This window comes from Armigeres subalbatus, chromosome 3 (assembly GCF_024139115.2).
Source record: "Armigeres subalbatus isolate Guangzhou_Male chromosome 3, GZ_Asu_2, whole genome shotgun sequence".
Classification (NCBI taxonomy): Eukaryota; Metazoa; Arthropoda; class Insecta; order Diptera; family Culicidae; genus Armigeres; species Armigeres subalbatus.
Window position 1 is genome coordinate 39649990 of NC_085141.1, and position 13314 is coordinate 39663303.

General features: G+C 36.4%; 1 protein-coding gene and 1 long non-coding RNA gene across 2 annotated transcripts; both read right to left on the reverse strand.

Annotated features, from left to right (window-relative positions):
- Positions 1 to 539: 539 nt before the first annotated feature.
- On the reverse strand, positions 540 to 4426 carry LOC134228080 (uncharacterized). Its single transcript, XR_009983828.1, has 4 exons — positions 3445 to 4426; positions 3227 to 3376; positions 2790 to 3107; positions 540 to 2703 (listed from the first exon to the last, which is right to left on the reverse strand). It is a non-coding gene; the product is annotated as an uncharacterized LOC134228080 (long non-coding RNA).
- A 6744-nt stretch (positions 4427 to 11170) lies between these two features.
- Positions 11171 to 12812, reverse strand: LOC134224435 (uncharacterized). The gene is made up of 3 exons (XM_062703779.1): positions 12580 to 12812; positions 12359 to 12520; positions 11171 to 12297 (listed from the first exon to the last, which is right to left on the reverse strand). The coding sequence occupies exons 1-3, from the start codon at positions 12589 to 12591 to the stop codon at positions 11905 to 11907; spliced, it is 567 nt and encodes a 188-aa protein (XP_062559763.1). The 5' UTR covers positions 12592 to 12812; the 3' UTR covers positions 11171 to 11904.
- Positions 12813 to 13314: the final 502 nt, after the last annotated feature.

The following is a 13314-nucleotide window of genomic DNA, read 5'->3' on the forward strand; positions in this document are numbered from 1 at the left end:
GAATGATTGATTGGTTGGTTGCTGCTTGATTTGTTAGTTGGTAGAACTGTTGAATGGTTTATAGTTGGTTGGTTGCTTCATTGTTGGTTGGTTGCTTAACTGGTTGATTGATTGTTGGTCGGCTGGTTAGTTGATTAGTTGTTTTGTTGGTTTCTTGGTTGATTGGTTAATATGTTGTTTGCTAGGTTTCTTGATTGGTTAGTTGTTTGGTTGATGGGTTGGTTGATTGCTGCTTGATTTGTTAGTTGGTAGAATGGTTGATTGGATGGTTGCTTCATTGTTCGTTGATTGATTTATTGGTTGGTAATTTGGTTGATTGGTTGCTTGACTGGTTGATTGTTTGGTTGCTTGATTGGCTGGTCGGCTGGTTAGTTGATTAGTTGATTTGTTCGTTGCTTCAATGGTTGCTTGGTTGGTTGATTAGTTGATTCGATGCTTGGATGATTGGTAGCTTGCTTGAATGGCTGATTGCTGGATTAGCCAATCAAGCAACCAATCAATTAAATAACCAACCAAGCAAACCAATAAACAATGAAGCAACCAACCAACCAATTATGCAACCAGCCAACTATCAAGGAATCAACTAATCAACAGTTCTACCAACTAACTAATCAAGCATAACAAACCAATCAATCAACTAATCAACCAATCAAGAAACCAACAAAACAACTAATCAACCAACCAGCCGACCAACCATTCAATCAAACGGTAAAGCAACCCATCAACCAAATAACCAACCAACTAATCCAGCAATCAGCCATTCAAGTAAGCCACCAATCAATCAAGCAACGAATCAACTAATCAACCAACCAAGCAACCAACAAAACAACATGTCAACTAACCAGCCGACCAACCAATCAAGCAAGCAATCAACCAACCAATCAATTATTCTACTATCTAACAAATCAAGCAGCAATCAATCAAATAACCAACCATTCAAGCAAACTACCAATCAATCAAGCAACCCACCATTCAAGCAAGCTACCAATCAACCAAGCAATCATTCAACCAACCAACTAATCAACCATTGAAGCAACCAATCAACCAAATTATGAACCAATCAAGTAATCAATAAACAAAAAAGAAACCAACCAATCAACCATTATTCCAACTAACAAATCAAGCAGCAACCAACCAATCAATCAATCAATCAACTAATCAACCAATCAAGAAACCAAAAAAACAACTAATCAACCAATCAGCCGACCAACAATTCAATCAAACGGTAAAGCAACCAGAGCTGTAAATATTCGATTATTTTTTATGAAGCCCATCGGCCTTTTTTGTCACTTCACTTCTAAACATATTCATATTCGGCTCTGCACCGTCAATTTTCATGATGAATATGGGTCAGTGAGTATTTATTTGAATATCACAAATTATTAAATAATCGTAAAACTGAACACATTTTTGATGATTTAAATATTTAACTACACGCATAGATCTAATCCCGACGTTCAATTGAGGGGCATTTTTAGCGTCAAATGTCAATATAATTAAGGCTAATTTTGTTTTTTTCGCGCGCAATTACCATACTCAGTGGTAATCAATTGAATGAATTTATGAAGAAGTAAACTGAGTGAGTCATTCTATGTTTTGAATAATCAAAACACGAATGTCAAAAGTCGGAGTGAATGTGCTTCATGAAAGTGAATATTTTATGCTCTGAAAGCAACCCATCAACCAAATAACCAACCAACTAATCCAGCTATCAGCCATTCAAGCAAGCTACCAATCAATCAGGCAACAAATCAACTAATTAACCAACCAAGCAACCATTGAAGCAACCAACAAAACAACATATCAACTAACCAGCCGACCAGCCAATCAACCAGTAAAGCAACCAATCAACCAAATTACCAACCAATCAAGCAATCAACCAACCAATCAACCATTCTACCAACTAACAAATCAAGCATCAATCAATCAAATAACCAACCTTTAAAGCAAGCTACCAATCAACCAAGCAATCATTCAACCAACCAACTAATCAACCAGTCAAGCAACCAACAAAACAACATATGAACTAACGAGCCGACCAACCAATCAATCAACCAGTCAAGCAACCAATCAAACAAATTACCAACTGATTTTACTGATTTTTTGATTACTGATTTATGAAATACTTATTTAATAAGTATGAAAATATTTTAGAAATTTGTTATTTAACAATTAAATTCAAAAACGAAAGAATGATATAGTTTGTTTTCAATAATAATATCTTTATTTGAACAATTTATAGCACGAAGAAGAATCACTTGCTGATAACTGAGTAATTTTGTGTTACGTTAAATATCGTTTCAGGAAAAGTTCTGAAATAGAAGTGTTGTATTTAAACCTACACTGCCGCTAACCGCAAGTCAGACTTATCTGTATATGGATACCGTATCCAGGTTAGCCTGGTTTTCGGTTAGCGGCAGTACACTACTACACCTGGATGAAACTATATCTCTATCAGCTGAGTTGAGTCATGTGCAATGGCTTGCTGCCAAGCTACGATCGTATAAGCTGCCTCTGTAGTCACAACCTAATATCTGCGATAAATATTGGCCCAGCAGATCTCATCTCATATCCGCAGTTCTGAAGAGCTTATTCACTAAATCCGAGTTTGTCGTCCGTGTCGAGTTGCCGCAAGTTATCGCAAGCTATACTCCCAAGGAGTAATGTCGAAATTCAAGCTCAAAAGAAGAAATACTGTAGCATCTGAAAGAGCAAAGACATCGTGTGTTAATCATGTCATTTAGAAGACGTTTGGCATTTAGAAAGTCTTCCGAGTGAAAGTATGTTACCTAGCAACGTCCTCACGGTTACTGGTTGGTAGCCAGTGTCATTCCTAACTTTTACGATCGTTGATGGGGCATACAAAACGACATCCGGTTCACAATAATCTTCTTTTGGAACAGACAGTTGCCATCGAGATGCAATAGCGATGAGCTGCCGTCATAAATATTTGTCGAGACGCTAGTTACCCGATTATGGCTCACAGAACAATACATTTGCACCACAGGCCGTCCTTCACAAGCTGTCAAGAATTTTAGCAGCTGAATATTCCATCTTCCAGAAAAGTTCTCAGTTTAGAATCCCCAAGTAGTATATATGTAATTTGACTGAAATAGAAAAGAAACATTTTTAGTACGTTTCAATAATACAGTTATTGATGTTTATTGATGCAGTATTATGTGTATCATGTACATCATATATCATCAATACATCACTCAGTGCTTACCTAATTGATTTCCCGTTCAATTATGTTAACGACCGAGTTGCTGTTGATATTTCTTAATATGCGCAATGTTCGACGACGATTAGCTTTAGCTTTTCTGCAGTTTCGAACGGTATGGTGAGCAGCGATTTCTTCAGCTGATTGATATCTTTTCTAGAAGGAAAGAGAAAGTTGTAGCTTGTTATAAGTACATATACATTAAACATTCGTTAGAATCTCACCTCTTAGCGTCTTCCTTTTCTTCACGCACTCACAGGATTATCGAGTGCAGGCGCTATCGGGACATACAACAGATGAAACTTTTACAAACGCAACGGCATTCGGAGTGGAAGTGACAAGTGAGCCCACTAGGAACAACGATTTCCTCCATTTCCTCTGATATCTCCACAGATATAAAAACTTGCTTAGGCATTGTCAGTCTGGATAATTGTGTTCCGAATTCCTGAGTCAGCGACCACTATATCAAGGAGGACGTTGAGGGCTTTCCGTGCAAGGAAAAGATCCAAGTCTGTCCAAGGGATATCGTTCTTTCTGATGATATCATCGATGTGGATTATTATCGGCGGTTTAGTTCCATTTCCTTCTGCTACATACGATGGATTCAGATACATATGATGATACTCGTCTCGATTCATTGAATCAGAAACAGGAGGTAAACAAAAATGGAAATGACAACTGTTGTCAAACTGACGTGATTTGAATTGAGGGGCTTCTCAATGGTCGAGTGATTGTAATAATTGTAATCCGTCACTCCCCAGGGGTATATAGTGGTGCCCGAAAAAATGGCCACCACTCCGTCTATGTATTCGTCAATGCTTTGACTCTGATTACCTTCCTGTGACATTTGAAATCTCACAAGAAGCCATTTATAATCCGATCAGCTCTACTTTTAATTATCATAGAGCTGATTGGGATTTATATAAAACGTATATCGATAGGAATTTTGATGTTAATATTCCTTTGGATACAAAAAGTGATATTGACAATGCGCTCGTATCTTTGACAAATTTAATTGTCGAAGCCAGAGGCATTGCAATTCCTAAATGTGAAATTAAATTCAACTCCATTATTATTGACGACGATCTTCAGCTACTGATCCGTCTTAAAAATGTGAGGCGAAGGCAATACCAAAGAACTCGCGATCCCGCTTTGAAAGTTATTTGGCGAGATTTGCAAAATGAAATTAAGAGCCAGTTCGCGAGAAGCGCGACCCCCTCTTGTATCGATATTCTCCGATTTGGATGAAATTTTCAGGGTTTGTTCATATATGTAAGAGAAGACATTTAGCAAATTTTAGATTTTTTCATTGAGGGAAGTGGGTAAAACGGCCCTTCAAAAATTATTGTTCAAAAATCGCCAAAAACAAAAAAATGCAATAACTTTGGCAATGAGTGACCGATTTTGTTTAAATTTTGCACGTTTTTTCTACTCAATTAGTACTTTATACCAAGTGGTTAATAGGGTAATAAAGTTGTTTACTTTAGGAGAAAATTGACTTTTTCGATAAAAAATGGTCGTTTTTCCAAAGGGAATATTTTTCACCAACAGATCTAGGATAAAAACTAAACCCGTGAGGCAATTGAGGAACTAAAGAGCTTTCATTTCATATATAATGTAGAAGCGCCAACTCGAAAATTTCTAAGAAAATCGCAATTTTCTGCAACACTGTTTATTCAAAAGAAAGTTCGCACAAATTTTGACCCTACTCAAGTTGATGTTTTCCGATCTGGGGAAACTGTCCAAACTTTTTTGTCTAAGTTGAAATTAAAAATCAGAATTTTTCATTAGGGGAGTGTAGGGTAAAATAGTCCTTTAAAAATAAATGTCAAAACATACATCATTTTTTTGTGTGAGTTCTAGTGGAAAATACATAAGTTTTAAAAAACTGCTTCTTCTTCCTTTCAATTCATCTATATTTTTCGTCTCAATAGATACGTATATCCTTCGTTGATCTATATTAGATAGCAAACTATTTGCAGAACAATTTTCAACAGAAGTAAAATAGGACCAAAATAATTGCCTTAAACAATAGCACGTTCTTCGCAAACTGAAACAAAAATGAACAGATTCAACGAAAGTGCTTGTTGATATTTTTTTTAATCAGCTACAATCAAGGAATGTAATTGTCGCTGAAAAATGCAAAAAACAAGCGACAAAAGAGAATAGCGATAACTCTTTGTCCCCATCTGCAGAGGATAAAGACATTGTTGCGTTCCATTTTATTTGCAACAAACATGGAGAGGTAATTGTTGTGAACTTTTCAAACTGCGATAACTTGTTTATTTTAGAAGTAAAACGCAAATCATGTCAACAGATGGTTAAGTTTATGTCTAATCTATGATAACTGATACTAATTTAACCAAAAACATCATCGGAAACCGACTACTTCTCAAAATGCGTGGCAGGCAATAATTGTCCTATTCTGTTGCAGTTTGGGACAAACGCTTATTGCGAGTTGAGTTTGTCCCAACATTCACAAGAGAGGATAATGTCGTTGTCATTGGCAATGTTGTTAATTTACATTCCTTGGCTACAATTACTGTGGGTACCGATACTGATGTTGCTTTTACAGCTATTCGAAAAAAAAAAATATTCTTAACGGCTAATGAGCAATTTCGTAACGTTTAAACATAGCTTGTTGGTGGAGCTGCTTCTCAGATTATATTTTTCTTTTGTACCTACTTGCATCAGGTTACCATAGGCTTGTTTTTGTAGCTTGTAACGATTGTGTGGTATTCATCCTCCATCATTATCAATTTAAACCAAATTCTGCATGTTTATTGTGCAAAAACGTCAAACCGTGTACCATTCATACATTTTGAATTACTAACCTTCAAACTGCTAGCTAATATTACAGAGATACAATCTAAACCAAATGTTTGACTGAATGGACTATACCAGTTCTAATCGGGTGTATATATTTTCAAGAGTTGGACAATTTTATCTCATAGGTAATGGAATACCCTCGATTCTATGTTTACACAACTGTGTAAAAACACTCCAAAGTTTAACAAAGTTGCATTCATTTTGCACAATACGGGAGAAACTTTTTTTTTCTACAACGAGCTGATTTTTTACAAGGAGAGTGTAACAATGTAATGTGTATACTATTGAATAGGATAGTGTATCAATTGTCTGACGATTTGAAAACACACCCCTCATGAAAATACTTCAAATTTTAGGATACACGTTTCTACACTCGTAGATAAAGTATGTAAATTGTAGATCGCATAATCAATTAATTTAAAGATTACCAAGCAAAACTGTTTTATTCTCGGCTTAATTTACACCACCTGAAAGTGCTTGAGTACCTCAACAAAACTGTGTAGTTGATTGTAAAAAGGATGCCTTAAATATCAGCCTTTTTCTCTTATATGAACATATTTCCAACCAACCATAAGGTGTGGTTTGCTAAGAAGTAGTACTTGGGTAGTAGGGTGGCTCAAATTAGTATGGGAAAAACTTTGTTCAATTTTTTTGAAGGGCCGCCGTCTTATTCGGTTCTATTTGATGCCCTGATGCTCTGGACAAAATTTCAGCCAAATCGGTCAACGTTTAGACGGTGCTAAATTCGTTGGAAGTTTATATGGAAAAATGTATGCAGAAACATCCAAAAACAGTAAATTGCAGCTAAACTACACAACTTACGATGAAGAACTATGATACTCATTCAGATCTTGTAGAATTTAATACAGAATGTTATGCAGAAAACCGCGAGAAGATTCGAGTTTGCCCGGCTAAGTTATTAGCATTTCTCTGCAGTGGGGTTGGAGCCAATTTCGTTTCTTTTACCTTTGAAAAGAAATAAATTCACCCCTACAACACTCCAATAAAATGCTAATATCTTTGCGTAATAAACTCTAATCTTCTCGCGGTTTTCAGCATAACATTATGTATTTTATTTTACAATAACTGAATGAGTATCATGGCTCTTGATCGTAAATTGTGCCTTCCAACTGCAAATCACTGTTTTTGGATGTTTCTGCATACATTTTTCCATATAAACTTCCAACTAGTTAAGCACTGCCCAAACGTTGACCGATTTGGCTGAAATTTCTTGAAAAAGTGTTTTTTGAGCCACCCTATTGGGTAGTAACAGCTTGCAATAACTTTTGAGAAATCTATCTATTGCTTTTTTCACCGAGGAATAGACTACCGTGTTGAAGTACCAATGTACCAAACAAAGTACCAAAAGAAATGTTCTCACTTCCGAATGGATGGAAACTAGCTAAAGCATTGGATTTTGCTTTTCGTCGTTCTTGAACCATGCATCGTTCTTGCAATTAAGACGTCACCATGGAGGAACTGGTGGGAATATATTTTGGTGGAACAATATTTTTGAACGGGAGTTTAAGACGGCGCAAAGTTTACAATACCTCCGCCGGAATATTATAGAAATGACATGACTAGTTGACTAGTTCACGTTATCTTTTGAGATTGAGAGATTGTGAAGGATTTAATTGTTGACAGATAGAAAACCATAAAAATACTAAGCTTGGAAGAATTTCGAAGCAAACTAGCAAAATCACTAGATTAGTTGCCAGTTGGGTCGGAATAATCAAATCTAAGAAGTGTGGTTTGCGATTCTCACAAACTGGCTTGCAAACAAACAGTGCAATGTGCAGAAATTCATAATTTGATTGATTATTCTTAAGTCGGCGCACTGAAATAAGTTTCAATAAGTTTGATGTATATTCTGCTTGAGCTTTTCACATTTTATTTTTACAAGGCTATTTTACCCAATTTACCGAAATTGCTCATTTGTCGTTAAGAATAATTGTTTTTTGTTCGCACATATGTAAAAGCATTATCACTACTGGTACCCACATTAATTGTAGCTTATTCAAAAAAAATATCAACAAGCACGTTCGCCGAAATCGTTCATTTTTGTTTCAGTTTGCGAAAGACGTGCTAATGTTTAAGGCACTTATTTTGGTCCTATTTTACTTCTGTTGAAAATGTTCTGCAAATAGTTTGCTATCTAATATAGATCAGCGAAGGATATACGTATCTATTGAGACGAAAAATATAGATGAATTGAAAGGAAGAAGAAACAGTTTTTTTTTAAACTTATGTATTTTCTGCTAGAACTCACATAAAAAAATGATGTATTTTTTGACATTTATTTTTAAAGGACTATTTTACCCTACACTCCCCTAAAAGAAAATTCTGATTTTTAATTTCAACTTAGACAAAAAAGTTTGGACAGTTTTCACCAGATCGGAAAACATCAACATAAGTAGGGTCGAAATTTGTGCGTACTTTCTTAAGAATAAACAGTCTTGCAGAAAATTGCGATTTTCTAAGAAATTCTTGAGTTGGCGCTTCTGAATTATATATGAGATGAAAGTTCTTTAGTTCCTTAATTGCCTTACGGGTTTAGTTTTTTATCCTAGATCTGTTGGTGAAAAATATTCCCTTTGGAAAAACGACCATTTTTTATCGAAAAAGTCAATTTTCTCCTAAAATAAACAACTTTATAACCCTATTAACCACTTGGTAAAAAGTACTAATTGAGTAGAAAAAACGTGCAAAATTTAAACAAAATCGGTCACTCATTGCCAAAATTATTGCATTTTTTTGGTATTGGCGATTTTTGAACAATAATTTTTGAAGGGCCGTTTTACCCCACTTCCCCTCAATGAAAAAATCTGAAAATTTGCAAAATGCCTTCTCTTACATATATGAACAAACCCTGAAAATTTCATCCAAATCGGAGAACATCGTTGCAACCTCCCTTGGAAAGGGGGTCGCGCTTCTCGCGAACTGGCTCTTAAAAAAACTTTCGCTATTCTGAGAAATACCAATTTTGAGAATAATGTCTCGAAGTTGGACCCCAGTTCGAAACCCTTTTGGAAATTAACGAAAATTCTTAAAAAACCTCAAAAGCCAATTCCAGCGCTTAAAGAGGGAAATAAAATTTTATTAACAAATGGCGAAAAGGCTCAAAAACTTGCTCAGCAGTTCGAGAGTGCCCATAATTTTAGTCTAGGTCTCACTAGTCCAATTGAGGATCAGGTTACACGAAGCTTCGAAGACATTCTCAACCAAGATAATGTTTTTGACCCTTCGTTGGGAACTAATTTGGATGAAGTGAGATCTATTACTAGAAAATTTTAAAATATGAAAGCTCCGGGTGATGATGGTATTTTCTACATACTTATCAAAAAACTTCCTGAGAGCTCTTTATCCTTTTTGGTTAATTTATTTAACAAATGTTTTCAATGGATCAATCAATAAGCAAAAACTGCCGCTATGAAACGAACAGATCGAGTCACCGTAGACATGTTCTGTCAAAACAACACGAATAGAAATATGCGTATACAGTGCTGCCGTTGTTTTGATGCGGTGAGTGCAAAATGAGTTACCTTGATTGATCCATTGGCATACTTCCCAGATAAATGGAAAAATGCCAAAGTTGTTCCAATTTTGAAGCCGGACAAAAATCCAGCTGAGGCTTCTAGTTATCGCCCAATCAGTTTGCTTTCTTCAATAAGCAAACTGTTTGAAAAGATTATTTTAAATAGAATGATGGTTCATATTAATGACAATTCTATTTTTGCTGATGAGCAATTTGGTTTTCGCCATGGGCATTCAACCACTCATCAGTTATTAAGAGTTACGAACTTAATTCGGCTCAACAAATCTGAAGGATATTCGACTGGAGTTGCTCTTCTTGATATAGAAAAAGCATTTGACAGTGTTTGGCATGAAGGTTTGATTGTAAAATTGATGAGTTTTAATTTTCCTCTGTACATTATTAAACTGATCCAAAATTATTTATCAGATCGCTCACTGCAGGTAAACTATCAGAATTCTAAATCTGATAGATTACCTGTAAGGGCTGGTGTCCCCCAAGGCAGCATACTGGGGCCCATTTTGTATAACATTTTTACTTCTGACTTACCTGATTTACCACCAGGGTGTCAAAAATCTTTGTTTGCAGATGACACAGGTCTCTCAGCCAAAGGGCGTAGCCTTCGTGTCATTTGTAGTAGATTGCAAAAAGTTTGGATATTTTCTCCACTTACTTGCAAAAATGGAAAATTTCCCCGAATGCTTCCAAAACTCAGCTTATAATTTTCCCACATAAGCCGAGAGCTTCTTATTTGAAACCTTCTAGCAGACATATTGTCACTATGAATGGGGTTCCAATTAATTGGTCTAGCGAAGCTAAATATTTAGGACTTCTGCTAGATCAAAAATTAAAAATCACATTGAAGGCCTTCAAGCCAAATGTAACAAATATATTAAGTGTCTATATCCACTTATAAACAGAAAATCAAAACTTTGTCTTAAGAACAAACTTTTGATTTACAAACAAATTTTTAGACCTGCCATGTTGTATGCTGTGCCAATATGGACTAGTTGCTGCAATACCAGAAAGAAGGCACTTCAGAGGATTCAAAATAAAATTCTGAAAATGATTCTGAAGTTGCCTCCGTGGTATAGTACCAATGAACTTCATAGAATTTCTAATATTGAGACATTGCAACAAATGTCCAACAAAATAATTTCCAATTTTAGACAAAAATCGTTGCAATCTTCTATTGCAACGATTAATTCCTTGTACCCTTAGTATAAAATAGGTTAAGATTAGTTTAAGTTGAAAACATTGTAATTCCTACATGGTTCAATTCAACCAGAGGAAAAATTCTAACTGCCAGAGGCAATTGAAATGTATTAATAATAACTAAAAATATAACATAGCAAATAAGGATGATAGTGTTAAGAAAACACGGAACACCTAGTCTAAAGCCCCAAACGCAATACAACGGAACGGCGACGGAAACGGAAAATTTGACAGTTAGCCCATATATTTTCTGTCAAATTTGCCGTTTCCGTCGCCGTTCCGTTATATTGCGTTTGGGGCTTAAGAGATGAATGTATGTATTAGATAATTAGCAAATAAAATTAGTTAAAAAAAAAAAGCGTGAAGGTAACTCATTTTGCACTCACCGCATCAAAACAACGGCAGCAGTGTATACACATATTTCTATTCATGTGTGTTTGACAGAACATGTCTACGGTGGCGCAATCTGTTCATTTCATAGCGGCAGTTTTTGCTTATTGATTGGTCCACTGTTGTTGTTGTTGCGTTTTTGGCTTGTCTCTTGAACTGCAGACTCATCCCAGCAAACAAGGTGACTCTAACTTGAGCCTAACATGAGTGTAACCTGTTAGAAAGTTACACTAACATTCTCACTAACTTTAGGGTAAAATGAGACTAAAATTAGACAGATCTGCAACACTTTTGTTAGGTATGTTTATGATTTATGCATATTTTAATCTAACCCGTTACCCTCACATTAGATGAACGTTAGCTATGTTTCACTTTAGGCGGTTAGGCAGTGGTTAGGGTATTTTCGGGTGGGATTTCATGCTGGTTTATTTACATCCAGCTGTCATGCGAGCAAAAAGTGCATGTATTGGCGCGAAATATATTATTAACCAACACAAGCACACTTTTGCACCGAATGACAGCTAGCAAACTGAATTAAATGAAGAATAGTTCGTTTATTTTTGTGAAATTCCTCCAATAGATATTCTAGTTTATTTGGGAATGCCTTCAGGAGTTCTCTTTGTAATTATTCCAGAAGTTACTTCGGGAGTTCATCTGGGAGTTCCTAACTAATGTAATTCTGTCAGAAGATCCTCCAAGAGTTGCTCTGCGAAATCCTCTAGTAGTATCTCTGCGAATTCCGGTATTTCCTCCAAGAGTTCCTCTGGAGTTCTTCTGAGAATATTTCCAGGGGTTCTTTTGAGAATTCTTCCAAGCGTTCCTCTGAAAACTCCTCCAGAACTCTAGTTTCTCTGGAAATTACTCCAGGATTTCTACGAGGAATAACGCCAGAAGTTCTTCTGGGAATACCTCCAGGAGTTCCTCTGCAAATTCCTCCTGGAGTTCCTCTGGGAGTTACGCCAGAATTTTCTTGTGTAATTCTCCTGGAGTTTTTCCTGGAGCATTCCGGATGTAGGCATCCACACGGCCTTGATGACTTGAAATTCCCATCATAAATATAGGTACTCGTGAAGGTGGGAGAGCCGGTGGGAGCCAGTAGGTCCATGTAGTGCTACAAGAGGTATGTCCGAATGAAAAACTTTGGGAAAACCACTCGTAAAGTATCTACCTACCATCACAAACAGTAGCACAGCATTAATGACCATCGTCGGCAACTCGATCAGCAGCCGGTTTATTCGAATCCTATTTTTAAAGTTGATAAATTTACCGCATCCGCCATCGATGGATTTTACTTCCGTTCTGCCACCAGATTGATGCCGGCATTTACACGATCTCTGTAAATATAAAAGTATTTGCAATTCATTTTTTTATAAACAAACAACACAAAACTTACCTGGCACGGCATTGGAAGAAGTGGATCCCAACCGCGCGGACCAAACGATTTGATTGCTCGGAAACTTGGACATTTTTTTCCATCATTGTTTTGTTCAGCACCTCAGCAGTGCGGCTTGGTGCGGCTGCATACAAAAGCAAAACAGTCACAATTGAAATATACACGTACGAATACTATTGCAACAGCATAAAATCATAAAAATGGTTATGTATTTGCACTGCAACATAACTAACATCCCCTAACTAGTGTCTAACGTCGAACTGATTGTTTGCTGGGATGAGTCACGATTACGAATCACGATGACATCATCGATGCAATGAAAGGCCTTTGAATTGAATGAATTGATGATTGATGAAAGGCTTTTTTCCTTCCCTTCCACGGTTAAACTCATCTACCCAAAATGAAGTTCAAACAACTCAAAATTAAGTTCAATTCACCCAGCAAACAATCAGTTCGACGTTAGACACTAGTTAGGGGATGTTAATTATGTTTTACCCTTCTTACACCCTAAGAAGGGTATAAAGATCGCTTGAAAAACCGACTTTTTATCCGAGGCTCGGAGACCCAAGTCGTATATACCAATCAACTCAGCTCGACGAACTGAGCACATGTATGTATGTGTGTGTGCGTGTGTGCGTGTGTGCGTATGTGTGTGCGTTACAAAAATCTCACATCAAGATCTCAGCCGTCCGTGGACCGATTTGCACGATTTTAACACTAAACGAAAGCTATGAC

What these genes read in the sequence shown, in the direction of transcription:
- LOC134224435 (XM_062703779.1), bottom strand. An exon ending in CTGTGCTACTGTTTGTGATG is followed by an intron (nt 12,298 to 12,358) that starts GTAGGTAGATAC and finishes TACCTCTTGTAG; the next exon opens with CACTACATGGACCTACTGGC.